Genomic DNA, 14680 nt, shown 5'->3' on the forward strand with positions numbered 1-14680 from the left:
ATATTGTGCAATAACGTTGGCTTCACATTGGCTGCCAGCATTTGTCACCTACAAAAAAATATGTTTCTCTTTGTTATAGTGCAGACAATCATGTGATCCTTCAGAAAATCCCCGAAAAACTGCAGGTGATATTTGTTTTTATGACGCAGTGTTTTGCCGGTAATTTGAAAGCCATGCAAAGAGCCAAAAATAGCCTCTGTTTTTGTGTGATATTTTCTCTGATATTGTTATTGAAATTATGTCATGGTCTTACACTGAGTAAAACATTCCGTTCCCAAAAGAAACGTATGCTTAATATAATTGTGATGTACATGGAAAATGAATCATTCAGTTTGTGTGCTAAAGATCTTGGTTTAACATTTTATAAGGATGGAGCGATTTTGTTCTTAAACGTGGCATAAAGGCACATTGAGTGTCTGCAGAGATGATCGAGGTCTCTAAAATAAAATACAAACATTTGAACAGATTGTCTAACAAATGAAGACTGTCATTTTGAATCAGATGAATTGAAAAATTGTTGTGCAATGCCTTTTTTTAAACATAATGTGAGCGCTGCAGTCTATACGGCTAATGACGACACACACATTTGATCTCTTGCGATAGAGCGATGCATTTTTCAGCGTAATTTTCGTATAAAACAATAATTATGTGCAGATAGCAATAGTCTCACACATTAAATCAAGATGAGCGCAATTATGAGGCAAGGGGGATTAAATAGTTCAGGAGTCAGTCGTTCAATTTCCAAAAATGTTGAGAAGTTTTTCTTAAAGTTTTTTTTTAGACTCATGGACAAAGAGAATGCTATTATATAACACTGGGCATATTTGGGCAAAGTTCTCCTTCAAGAACATGCAGCCTCAATAATATAAAGAAGGCTATAGCTGTATACGCTGATCCACTGCAGTTGATTTTATAATATATATTAGTTTGTAATTGGCTTCAAGGGACACATTATGTATTTTTTACATCAGAATCAGAATAATGTAATGGCCAAGTATATATACGTTGCACATTTGACTCGAAAGGTGTACAATAAACACATACGAATAAAACAATAACAATAACACATTTAATAAAACAATAAACATTGTACAATAATAGATACATGTGGTAAACTTGCTGCAGCACAGCTTAAATAAAACATTTTTAGTATTGTATCAATCTTAAAGGAAAGACAAAATCAGGCCTGCTCAGAGAGGGGGGGGAGTGAACATAGAGCAGTCCTGTGACACGTGATCTACATTGAGCCAACGGACTTATCAGCGTGAGAGTTAAACCAACCAATCATATGGCAGGCGGGAATTTGAACATTTGTCTTAGCCAATCAGCATCCACCGGGGCTACGGTAACGCTTGTCCAGGAGTTAGCTTCGCGGCCACATTTCCGTGTAGCATTTCCACGTTTTACAATTTATTGGATATTAAGGCATAATAATTAGGCTTGTTAGAGAAAAGAATCAGTCGCGTGGGAAGGACACCAAACTGAAACGGTAAGTGAAGTGAAACGGCTCACACCAGGGCTCGTAGCGACGTTATCTTCACAGTTAGAAGCGCTAGCAGACAGCAATGGTAGCGGAAAGGCGCTCCCGGCTAAGTCTAATTCCTGGAGTCGTTTTGTCGGTGTGAAACAATAACACATGCGATCGAGAACGCTCAAAGTAAAGATGCTTTTCCACGAGCTCTCGCACCAGAAAGCCATGTTTCTGAGCATGTTATGTTAACTTAGCAAGCTGCGTGCTCGATGGAGCTAGTTGGCTAAATCCACAACCACTGTCATTAAGCTAAGCTAACAACAAGCTGGGAGCCATTGACCCAGTAGCGTACCAGTTGCTTCACATTACTCTCTAAAATCAACGTTGATTTTGAGATCAACAAATCAAACTCGAATGCATGTTTTTTCTTTTCTTGTGAAGGCAACGTGATCAAGACTGACTGACTTTTTTTGCTTTCCGTTTGCGTAAAGCTTACTTTTTACTTCACCCAGTTAATGTTAGGAATTAATCAAACTGAATTGTCAAGGATCCTGAACTGTAGAACGAATGTGGCAGCAGTTTAGATTCGGCTCCTCTAGATATGGAAAACAAAAATACAACTGGGGGATTCAGTGTGGTGCATGTGTAATATATATTGGTATTCTGAAGCATATTATATATTTAAAAAAAGTTTGTAATCCCCAGAGATGATTTGTCAAGCTCCTGTTTGTTGTGTTTAATGTGATTGCAGTGTTTATTGTTTTTTCTATTGTGTAGACATTTTGAAAGGAGTCATTTATGCATCTATTGAGTCTCATTACAGTCACGTTTATTTAGTCTAAACTTCAGACTCGGTGATATGTTTCCTCTTTCCAGATGACGGGCTCGAACGAGTACAAGCTAAACCAGGGACCAGAGGACAGCATCTCTGCTGTCAAGTTCAGTCCCACTGCAACCCAGTTCCTGCTGGTTTCCTCTTGGGACGGCACTGTCCGTCTCTTTGATGTCGGAGGCAACACCATGCGGATGAAGTACCAGCACACAGCTCCAGTTCTTGACTGTGCTTTTTATGTAGGTCAAGGTTTGATTTGTTTAGCTTATTTATTGTAAAGGTACACGTGTAACGTTCCTCTGTCACTTGCAGGACCCAACACATTCTTGGAGCGGAGGCTTAGATGCACAATTAAAAACGCATGATTTGAACACAGACCAAGGTATGTCACAAACCTGTTGAGCACTCATAAAATGTTTGTTACCATCGCCTAAACCATTCACAGATCTTCATAAAACATATATAGTCGGAAAACACACCTTTTCCCACTATATCTGGATTAAAACACAGATTTGCACTTCAGTGGCACTTAAATAGCTCTTACTTATGGTACTTTTGTAGTTCGACTATGTTGAGGAAATGTTACTTCCTGTATTCTTGTTGCTCTTAGTTTGTACTCTTGGTTGAAATGCACTTATTGTAAGTCGCTTTGGATAAAAGCGTCTGCTAAATGACATGTAATGTAATAAGTATGCCATATATTTGCTGTATGTGTTCATTTATGCCGCTCTTCAATATTATCCTGAAACAGGTACTATCGTCGGAACACATGACGCCCCCATTCGCTGTGTGGAATACTGCCCAGATGTTAATGTCATGGTAACGGGTAGCTGGGACCGATCAGTTCGGCTGTGGGACCCAAGGACGCCCTGCAACGCTGGCACCTTCACTCAGCCTGAAAAGGTAAACGCAGTACAGTAGCATCATGTAGGAAGACAAATTAAAATATGTTTTTCTGGAACGGCTTTCATCGGTGCACAAAGCGATAGCCATTAAAGGTGCACTGTTTTGGAGAAAATGCTGTGATTAGATTTTGCTTTGCCTAGATGTGTAAGAAAATTCAGACCGTGTAATTCCGTTTGACTGTCACATGATTGTATATTACTTTGGCAAATGAAGGCGTAGATCGGAAAGTGTTAATTCGGGCTTTCTGCATTTCTAGTGTTGCGTCTCATCTCGTGTGTCTCGTCTCTGTGAAAGGTGTATACCCTCTCTGTGGCTGGAGATAGGCTGATTGTTGGCACAGCTGGGAGACGAGTACTGGTGTGGGATTTAAGAAACATGGGCTATGTACAGCAAAGAAGAGAGTCCAGCCTCAAGTATCAAACCCGCTGCATTCGAGCCTTCCCAAACAAACAGGTACCCTCTGCCTTATAATCACTGCGACACTGACAACCGATCATTCACCTTCTGTCACCGATGCAGCTCCCTGGGTTGATGAACTTGGATGGTAACTTCATGTTTTCTGTCTCGGCTCCAGGGCTACGTCTTGAGTTCAATCGAGGGCCGTGTAGCCGTGGAGTACCTGGACCCAAGCCCCGAGTTTCAGAAGAAGAAGTATGCCTTCAAATGCCACAGGCTGAAGGAGGAAGGAATTGAGCAGGTTTACCCTGTCAACGCCATCTCATTTCACAGTATTCATAACACCTTTGCCACAGGTACGACTGGATGGATAGCGCTTGACAAAATGATATGAATTAGTTTCCTCTTGCATTTAGTTTGTTTCCGTAAGTTTTCTGTAAATTGTTCTTCTGAGTGTCATACATTTTCATTTGACTTTTAGCCTTGAATTGCGAAGGTTGCAAGAGGGACACACTGTTATTATAGATCCATATCTCCGCAGTAGCACAGCCTAAATCTTTTGAGGTTGACCTCGATGCTCTCCTTCTTCCAGGTGGCTCCGACGGCTTTGTGAACATCTGGGACCCCTTCAACAAGAAGCGCCTGTGTCAGTTCCACAGGTACCCGACCAGCATCGCCTCACTGGCCTTCAACAACGACGGCACCATGCTCGCAATCGCCTCCTCCTACATGCACGAGAAGGGTGACATCAACCACCCCGAGGACGCCATCTTCATCCGCCAAGTCACAGATGCTGAGACGAAACCCAAGTGAGTCTTCCTCACCCCTTGTGTACTCGGTGCAGCAGTTTCCCACCCACTGTGTATGCAGCTGCATTTACAAGCCGCACGTCCAGCTGCAGCCGATGCTGATCTCTATCTCTCTGTCCACTTTTCAATATCCGACGGTTGAAAGATAGACAGATGCGAACTTGGAAACCCCCCACACACACACACACACTCACACACACTCCCCCCGTTTGTGTGTCTGCTGTTGTGAATATACACCCAGTGAGCAGACGGACAGCTGCTGTACAGTGTAATGCAATTCGTTAAAACAGGCCTGTAATAAATACCTTTTGTGAAACTAAATCAATGTCTGTCCAGGAACTATAATGATTAGTCATAAACATTTTTTGTTTTGTTTTCAGGATATTGTTTGGACTTAAACTGTAATGCATCGTTTGGTTAAATGTTTTTTTAGCTCCGAGGGAATTGTGATCGTTGACTGAGATTTCAAGAATGTTTTAAATATCGCTATAAAATGCTCCTTATGTCAATAGCAACTTTGCATGACATGAATAAACCTATAAAACTGGTATTTTTAGCAGATCTTTGTGTGTGAACCTCGCACCGAAATAACACTATGCAACCATATTCAATGAGTTGTGTGTCAGTGCATTGGTCAGTGATGAATCCCGAGTTGATTGAATCCATTGTCTCCTGTGTTTGGTTTACAGGTCAACCTAAGTCCACCCTGGACCGGTTCCCTCTGCGTATGAAGCCTTTATCACATTTGGGTTATGTGCTGGCGTCCAGTGTACCATTACCAAATTGTTTGCCGTAATGTCTGTCCATACCCGAACAATTGTTTTCTCTCTTGTAAGTCATAGTTGTGTAAACCTTTCTTCTCGTTTGTGGCTCTTGTTAAATATTTAATTGTTTCATGTTTGTTCTGAAAACTGATTCTTGTTCTTCACTCAAACATTTTTAAATCATTCTTTTTGCCTTTTTTTTCCCTCTTTTTTTGTTGTCATTCTAGAGTCATCAAAAGTTTAGTATTTACTCTAATGGTGGCGTTACATTTTATATCATACTGAAGCTGTTCTTGGATCAGGCTTGTAACACCTATTTGAGTTTGAAACTTTGACACTCTAATAAAACATTTTGTATCTTTTTAAAGTTTGAAGCATAACATTTTGTCACCTGTACCTGTGAAAGAAATGCTAGGAATGCGTCCGGGCGGTAGAGGTCTATCTTCTTGATGTGTTGAGGGAAAGCGATGATCCACTCGTCATGCCGAGGGCTCCACTTGCCCCCATGCGCTGACCTGTAGTGATAGACATCGGAGGTCTAAACCAGATCCTGCTTTATTATCGGGAGAAAATGACTAAACTGGATGACCCGGTTGCATCTGGCAGGCTGAGGGCGTCACTGTGCAATGGGGGATTGTTTTTTAACTCATTGAGAAATGTATACAGAGAGGGCGTCATGCATAAAGCATTCAGCAAATTGTATTATTATAGACGATAAAGGGGGATAGCAGAGTTTTTATCCAGTGAGCGCGTACTTTTTTAAAAAACTCGCTGAATTGATCTGCTGCTGTTTTGTAGGTTGATACACAGGACAGCTTTTTTTAATGCCATATTCAGCATTATATGAATGGGGAGCGTAAACGCAGCGCAGTGCCCCGCAAAACTCTACGTGGTGTCTTTTTCCCTCGGTTCAGATTTTCAATTGCAACTAATGCAATTTCTGAAACCCCTCAGCCAAAGCAGCAGAGAAGATATAGATGTCAATTATTCTATTTAAGAGCCCCAATTTTTTCTAATGACTATCTGCTTCTGTGATATCCTGGAAATGATTAGTCTGGATTGGTTAAATGATGTAACTAAGTCTCATGATTGTCGATAATGAGTCCGTCTTGGACGCTGGATTATGACTGCAGCTTAATATGAAATGGCTTTCATTTTGGGACCTAATTACAACCCGTGGAGCAGGCGGAGAGTGGCCCCCGGGGTTTGTTGTTGGGGCGACAGCGAATTACCTTGTTTCCCGTCAGCTTTGGCTTACACTAAATTAGAAAATTTGAGGATGCATTAAAACCGCAACACGGTTTTCTTGTCTGTTTAGTTTTTTTTTATTTATAGGAAAACGGTAATTTATCAGGCAATTTGTCAGGTGCATTGAAGCACTTTGTATTTTTATTGATTGTATCCACCGTTTGCAAAGAGTAACAAAGAATTTTGATCAGTATCTTAAATGATTTATTTAGACTAATTGCAGCAGATGCATCTTACATTATCAGCCTGCCGCCACAGATCTCTCGAGGTTTTTGATTTTTTTGTTTTGTTCCTTCAGCAAAGTGCCAGTGAACCACACGTGTGGTTGTGTGGCAGGGCTCCGGTTTCAGACCGCCGAAGTGTTGCAGACAGTTTGGCTCGACATGAAACCGTTACATGACAATTAAAATGGGTGATTGTGCTCCAACAGCCTGTCATGTGCATTTAACCCAACCACAAAAGGCTCTTATGTTCACTCAGGAGGGCACAGATGACCTTCAACCAGACACCTTATCTCCGTCAGGACCGGTTCCTGATCCTGTATCACGCCAACGATACCGGTCTCCATGTGTAGGAAATGGGGAAATCACGTGATGCATCAGAAAAACGTTGACGCCATTCTGGATGATGGTTTGCCTTCTGTTTCAAGACAGTGACACACAATGCGGATTCTTCCTCCTTAGTAATGAAAATCAAACTTAGTATTTTTTTTGCTAAAGTAGCATTCATTCAATGTATAACACTAACTGTATTTACAACCCCACAAATGAATGATTTTATTCTCACGCTCTCTAATCCCGTTGGGATTGTGGACGAGTCATTTCTGAGTAACCCCGAGTGTTTTAGATTGACACTTCTTTCTTTAGACTTCGTGTCATTTGCCTTCAGTCTCTCTGACACGACCAGATAATAAATGGAGCAAATGTTTAATTACCAGAGAAACATTGTCATCTATGTTCACCCTAACTTTGTCAAGCGAGTTGTCGTATGCTTCTGCTGCTGCTACGACTGCTGCTCCTTTATAGACATCTAACAATGTCGTAAATGTTCTTTTGTTGGCCTGATATTTAATCCAGAGCACTGAAGACCAGATTTACTTGGCATTGTTTCTTAATTTGTAATTAGAGAAACACAGATTATTTATGCTCTGTGATTGAAATTTAGCAGATGTGTGATCTAAACATTCCTTACTCCAGCAAACAAACTGCACTCCAGCATAGAATAACGATAATTGAGATGATTAGTAATGCTCTATACACCAAATTCTATGTTGTGTAACTTAAATATTGTCAGATAATTGTTTTTTCAGGAGGGAAGTTTAGTCGTTATCAAAGTTTGTTGTGTCATTGTTTGAGAGAGCGAGGAAGACTCAAAAGAGGATGTCGGCTCTGCAGGATGAGTTTATTTCATGTCCATCATGTCTTCCCCCGAATTATGTTCAGATTTTTAGGCATCCTATTATCTCAAATGTCTGGGGAAATATCTTGCTTTGTCTTTTAAATTCAACAGGAAGTCCCCATTCAGTGGACAGTTTGTATTTATGTATTGCTCTTTCTTGCTGAGAGTTAGATTAGAAGATTAATACTGCTCTTATGAATGCTCGTTAAATGCGAAGCTGCAGTTAGCAGTCGGCTCTGTAAAACACAGCGTGTTCTTGTCCTGTAGATTTGGCGTCGTGTTTCCAGTGCATCCCAGCTGGGGAACAGAACCTGAGCTTTTCACTTGGATGTGGCCACAACACCTCGCCCAGAGCTCCCCTCTGCCTCCAGGAGGCTTTTAAAGAGCTTTTGTGGGCAAGACAACATCTCCTCGAGAGCATTGTAGTTACATTACAACCTAATTAAATGGTAAAGCTCAAGGCCATGTAAACCACTGGTAAGGTTCCTACTCATGGCCATCCATCTCTGTACAGACAGGCAGCGAGGGGCTGACTGCAGGGGACTCTCACCTGGGAGCCGGGCTGTAGTAAATCAAAAGATCTCCGGGCGTGACAAGAGGGTCACAGATTTTGGGTTTGGGGTTCCTTTTTGGCTCCTAGGCTTTGTGCTGCAGATTAATCACCGTCTGGTTTTACACACCAAAAGCGAAACTATTTTTTCGCGCGACCAAATCCCATGAAAAGTCAACGTACAGACGCTTGTGGCTGCGATAGACGCGATATTTTTCAGGGCGGCGCGTTTGGGGCGACGCCATGTGGCCGACGCGTTGACAGCGGCGCAATTTTCGCCCCTAGTTGAAATATTTCAACTTTGAGGCAGTCATCTCGCAACTCGGGCCAATCGGCTCTTGTATTCCGACGAGACACGGAGATAAGCCCCGCCCCTCGCGGAGCGTCTCGACGCTCATGGTTTGAACGCGGTGAATGGTCGAGCGAGTAAACTCACGCGTTTTGGTCGACGCGAAAAATAGTTTTGCTTTTGGTGTGAACGCACCTTTAGAAACCCGATTGAACGTACCACTGATACTGTTGGGTCCGAGTGCTGAATTTAGATAACAGCTTTTGAACAAAAAGAACCAGGAAAAAAAAGTTGTTTTCTGTTCTAACAGACTCGGAGAGCTGCAACAGAACGGCTGACTTATTGTTTCTGTACGCTCAACTCTTGAGCCACTCATAGATTATTAAAGTATTCATCCAGACACCACGCTAAACATCACGGACAGTGGGGAAGAAAGTGCAGCTTTCATGCCAACTGTCAAACTGATGAATGTCTTGTATGAAGAAGGCGGGGGCAGCCGGTCCATCGGGGTGAGGTTTGAAAATGTCTGGCCAGGGGGCTCCAGAGCTGCAGAGAGTAAAGGTGAAAATACTCAGTGGACTCTTGTTGATGACTTTTGCTCGCCCACAAGAGGAAACCGCTCGGCCCCAAACAAGGGGGATATTTTCGGTATACAGATTGGTTTCAGTATGTTTTGTTCTAAATTAAATGTTGACGGCGTTGCCTTAAGTAGTGAGACGATGCTTGACGGATCCTACTGAGGGTATCGCTCCCATCGGCCTATTCGTGAGTCCTCCACGGGTGAAACCACAAGTACTTCAACTTAACTGATCCACATCCTGTAAAACAAACAAACACCTGTTGGGCTCTGAGAACTGATGCATCAACACAACATATTTATTGTTCACAACTTGTTGCAGTGTGTAGATGATCTGCAGTCAGTCTTGGAGCGACAGTTTTCTTTACGCTGTCAAAAAAACAAATACGGTGAGAGGCAGATCCCATGGGGGGGGGGGGGGGGGGGCAAAACTTGTTACACCCACTTAAAGTGAAATCAGATTGCAGGCCTTTTCAGACCAGCCTCTTTGTCCACTCTCCATGTCTATGCAGCCCTCTGTGCTGTTTAATGGGTTCATGGCCACAGGGCGAGGGTTACAGTTTGTCCTTCCTGCAATTAGCATTCACGGTTAGCTTAGCAGAACTAATGCACCACATCTTGGAGGCTCGGGTTACCTGTGTGCCTCTGAGGGACTGATTCAACTGGCTCCTTGTATCCATTTCAACGCGCTTTACTCGATGTTAATGCCAACATCCCCTGAAGAATACCATTTCAAGCCAAGTATTACGAGCCAATTTAGTGTCAGTGTCACTCAGGACCGAACGGAGGAGATGGATAAACCCGTGCGTATACGTGTGGGGATGGAGACTGTAGTCCAGCTCCACGCCATAGCAGTTACCAGCAGATTAGACGGCCCTCCTTTTAACATCATCGATCAATATGGGTCACTTCTGTTCTGCTGTCGATGTTTGTTTTTTGTTGTTGTATTTTTCTCACATTTCTCCATCACAACAAAACACATGGGCTCTCTGCCTTGTCTTGATTTTCCGGTCTGGTTCCCCCCGTGACATGAAGGTTCAACACAGTGTTCTCTCATGGCAGTTTTCAGTATCCAGGAACATTTACACCAAGTCTAAGTCGCATTTGTAAGCCACGGAGATCTCGTGGGTTTAAGTGAGACCGATGTTAAACTGGAGCTGTTTTCTGCCAGTGGCTCGCTCTGCTTTTGTGTAGGTCGCTCTAGGTTGAGTATTGTTTGAGAACTATACGAAATATAGGCTATAGTTCATCTTTTTTTACTTTTTTTACATTACCTTAAGGAAAAGCAACATTTCCCGCATGATATTCCATCTTCGCATCAGGCTTTCGCGATCTGAAGGGACGCGCACGCTCGTCTGCATTGGTGGAAAAGAAAGGATCTCTCTGAAATGACCTCTGACCTGTGACTCCTGTCATTAACCAGATCCTCTAATGCCTGAAAACAGAACTAATAGGAGGCGCACAGATCTGGTTTTAGTTTAGACCGCATTCATTACAATATGCTGAAAGGCTGAAAATAATGATGCCAAAAATAAACTGCCTAGCATCAGCTTTAATTACTATAAAAGATATCCCAAATATATTTACAAAGACCCATGATGAATGCAGGAAAATTACATTCAGCAAGTCAGCGTCAGAGTGAAGTTACACAATTCCCAGGGTATATCCTCCAACGTCCCAGAAATAGTTTCATGAGAACATTGAAGATTTGGAAATTTGTTTATCTGACAAATTTCCCCTTGGGGATTAATAAAGTATATATCTATCTAATATGAGAGTTCCATATTACTATTTGTTTTTTAAAAATATTTTTTTATTTTTCGTTTTTGGATAGTATCTTAATTTATAAAGTATACATCAGCACAGGTGTAGTATTCAATATATATCATCCAGTCCTTCAAATTAAATAACGTTGAACATTTTTGGGAGAGTGTACATACAAACAGAGAAATACATCAGACAAGGGGGAGACTAGGGAGGGAGAGGGATAGAGGTCGGAGAGGTTTCCTAAACTAGAGCAGCGTTGCAGGGTCATTCATTTATTATCTCCACAGGATCTGTCCGAATTGGATTAGCATATTTCACCCACTTGTCCCAGAGTTGAATAAACATACTTCTCTGAAGCATAGATGTCATTTCTATGTCTATCCACTCCTGAATCGTGGGGGGCTCAGGAAGCAGCCAGCGTCTGGTGAGCGCTTTTTTACAAGCGGTTATTAAAATGCCAAACATGTATTTATCTCGTCGCCCTGTTTGAAAATCAAATTTTCCTGAGAATAAAGTTGCAAATTCCAGGGGCAAGTCAGTGTTAAGTATGATTTCCAATATATGATGAAAATCTGCCCAGAAAGGCCTTATGACAGGGCACTCCCAAAATATGTGCCAGTGATTTGCTTCTTGAGCCCCACACCGTCTCCAACATGTGGCTCCCCTCCCGCGAAGCGTGCCTTCTGCTTCGGTGTAATAAAGAAACGAATAACACACTTCCATGCAAATTCCCGCCATATATGAGAGTTGGTACATTTCCATTGGAATTTACACACATCTAACCAGTCTTCGTTTGATATTGAGAGGTTGCCATCTCTTTCCCATTTTTCCTTTACATATACTGCAGTGTGGGATTTTTTTGTCATAAGGCCCTTGTAGGATTTAGAGATAATACCTCTGTTTGATTCGTTTTGGTAGGCACCGAGAAATATTCTTAGTATTGGTTCATCAAGGTCTATTGTATTTCTAATGTTATGTTCGAAATGGTTGCGTATCTGGAGATATCTATAAAAATCAGATTTTTCAAGACGATATTTTTCCCTTAGGTGTTCAAAGTCCTTTCGTTGTCCTTTATCTGTCAAAGAATAGTATGTCGTTATACCTTTTGGGATCCAAGATTTAAATCTATGATCCATTTCATTTGGTTTGAACCCCGGGTCATACATATTACTATTTGTTAATGTCTCTACTTAGCCTATTATGGATGTGGACATGTTTGTTTAAACTCCAACCTGTGGTTAAGCAGGGAAAAATCCATGTTATTGAAATTTAAAATACATTTGTCATTTCCTAAGTGCATTCTGTCTGAGTGATCCGTGGCTGCAGTGCAAAATCGATGAGGCCCAAAAAGAGGTGCTTTCATTTTGATTATTGGACATTATAACTTTTCTGAATTCAGTGGAGTGAAACGCTGTGCTGTCCCATCGACTCGGATGCAGATTAAACCAACCAATGTGAACACAGTGATCAATGCATTCATCTAGTGATGGTGCTGTGCGCAGAACGGCGTCGCACTGAGAAGCCCGGCTCTAATTCATCATCGTCCACACATTATGTTCTTATTGACGGCCCTTGCCTTGGGCTCGTGCATTTGTTGTTCAGATTTGTGACAGGCGGCAGAATGCTGGATGGAGGTTTATTCTGCAGCGGTGCCAGCAGCGTTGCACACAGCTCTCTCTTATTTATCTATTGATCATCATACCTCCCGATAATCTGGCGCCTGACACATTTGACAACATTATGTGGAAGAGGTCAGAGGACAGCGCTAATGAAACTCAATGATGGATGTTGTTATCCGCGACATTCACCTTGCTGATAGTTGTCACGGACAACACGTCCACACACACTGGGACCCAGCAGAGTCGGCTGAAATGAAAAAAACATTTATTGAGATGGACCAGAGGCATGTATGTGCGTGAGAGAAATGAAAAATAAATGTGTTTACAATTAAATATGACATTAGTTTTGCAGCCAGCATGCATGTCAAAAGATGTCTAAAATGAGGTGAGATTTAAATGTGTGAAGCAAGTCTTACAAGATGACATTGTCACTGAGAAACATTCACTTTTTAAATAAAAATTCAAAAGGCGTTAACCTAAATTTCCACCTGCAAATCACCACTTACTGCTTCTGTAGTTTAAAAACAAGTCAATTGGGGGATAAAAAGAGCAAGAACAGGCTCCTTTTGAAATACATTTCAATATATCTTACTACAGAACTTAAGGTTAATTTTAGCTCGATAGCAAATAGTCAACAAAACAGCACAATGAAGAATTAAACCACACACCAACGTCATCTCTGCAATTCATCCAAACGAGATAAAGGTGAGTGGATATTTTCCACATCTGAATTTTTTGTTCAACAGTCTTAGAAAGTAGGTAGAAAAAATTACATTGTGAAAAAAAAAATCACATTCTGTGCGAGCACTGTGAGTGAAGTCACAAGAGAGGTCTGTAACACCGGGCGTGAAGTGAGCCGTATGAAGCGCTGCTGCGCTCCTCTCCACTCCATCCATCCCCGCCTGGCTAATGTATCCCTCTCAATAGCCGGGGACAAGGGGAGAAAAGACTGTGTGAAGCACAAAAAGCTCCACCGCCACCACGCTCCCCACGGTAATTGGCAAGGAAGCTTCATTTCATTCACTCCTCTGTGTCTTTTGTTGTCCTGTAGGTTTTTACAAGTGTGCTGCCTTTGAGGCTTGTTTAAAGACTGGCTAATTTCTGCAGCCCCTGCCTGTTGCTACCATGTGCCCATTTATTTATTCTTTTGGATATATGGACAATTGAAAGATTCTTTTTTTTTTGTTGGACACTGAAGTGTATTAATAACTCTGCATTTAATAGAGTCTTGATGATACTTTGGAGTGCCCTACTTAATTTTGAACATCTGCAAGAGAAAAGCATTTAATCTCTTCTGAATCCCTCTGCTTTCCCACTCGCTCAGCTCGGTTGCTGTTCAGTAAAGTAGCGGTCGCAGAATAAAGGGTTTTCTAGGAATTGTTTCCTTTCATCACCGCGTTGTAGTAGTTGTATAAAAACCTGCAAAATGGGGCTGGTAGTTATGTTTTCACCACAATTACACTTTATCCTGTCGTAAAGTGCATGCCAAAAAAAAAGTCCTATGTTACCAGTGCATTTTTTCTTCTTCATGAGCACTCTTAACCCTCTGATTCATCAGCTTTATATGAATACATGGTGCAAAGAAAGGTCTATCAGCTTATTCGCTTTTTCCCGGTGTAATTCTGTCACGGATCCTGTACTTATGTTACATGTTCACAGCAGCTTATACAGCTGTAACAACTACACTAGTGGTTCCCGACCTGTGCGTTGGACCTCTGAGTGTAAAGTCATGTATCACAGGTTGCATGATGATGATGATGATGATATATACTTTATTAATCCCCAAGGGGAAATTTGTCGTAACAGTAGCAGCACCAATAAACTAAACACACAAGAGTAAAAATAAAATATAAAATATAAAAAACAGGGATGAAAGATATAGAAGTATACAAAGTAAAATATAAAATAAAATATATATGTATATATACAACATATATGCATACACAATACACAATACTAATGACAAATTAAATTAAATATAAAAAATATTAAATATAGACAGTGTTGTGAGAATCGAATAGTGATTTTCCCATCTCAGTTTGTTTAATTTGAAA

The 14680-nt window shown here is 41.4% G+C and overlaps 1 protein-coding gene across 2 annotated transcripts; it reads left to right on the forward strand.

Annotated features, from left to right (window-relative positions):
- Positions 1–1357: 1357 nt before the first annotated feature.
- On the forward strand, positions 1358–6479 carry bub3 (BUB3 mitotic checkpoint protein). 2 transcript variants are annotated; one of them, XM_056429695.1, is made up of 8 exons: positions 1358–1489; positions 2348–2542; positions 2616–2685; positions 3055–3206; positions 3504–3662; positions 3784–3961; positions 4198–4414; positions 5104–6479. In XM_056429695.1, the coding sequence occupies exons 2-8, from the start codon at positions 2348–2350 to the stop codon at positions 5111–5113; spliced, it is 981 nt and encodes a 326-aa protein (XP_056285670.1). In that variant the 5' UTR covers positions 1358–1489; the 3' UTR covers positions 5114–6479. The 2 variants fall into 2 exon arrangements, with proteins under 2 accessions (XP_056285670.1, XP_056285671.1); XM_056429696.1 differs by lacking the exon at positions 5104–6479 and having other exon boundaries at positions 4198–4418.
- The last annotated feature ends 8201 nt before the right edge of the window (positions 6480–14680 follow it).

This window comes from Pseudoliparis swirei, chromosome 13 (genome assembly GCF_029220125.1).
Source record: "Pseudoliparis swirei isolate HS2019 ecotype Mariana Trench chromosome 13, NWPU_hadal_v1, whole genome shotgun sequence".
In the NCBI taxonomy this organism is placed as follows: Eukaryota; Metazoa; Chordata; class Actinopteri; order Perciformes; family Liparidae; genus Pseudoliparis; species Pseudoliparis swirei.

Excerpts from the sequence above, each read along its gene's own strand:
- bub3 (XM_056429695.1), top strand. The coding sequence starts at position 2,348 with ATGACGGGCTCGAACGAGTACAAGCTAAACCAGGGACCAGAGGACAGC. Across the intron at positions 3,663-3,783 it reads GAGCCTTCCCAAACAAACAG|GGCTACGTCTTGAGTTCAAT; the intron begins GTACCCTCTGCC and ends TCTCGGCTCCAG. Across the intron at positions 3,962-4,197 it reads TCATAACACCTTTGCCACAG|GTGGCTCCGACGGCTTTGTG; the intron begins GTACGACTGGAT and ends TCCTTCTTCCAG.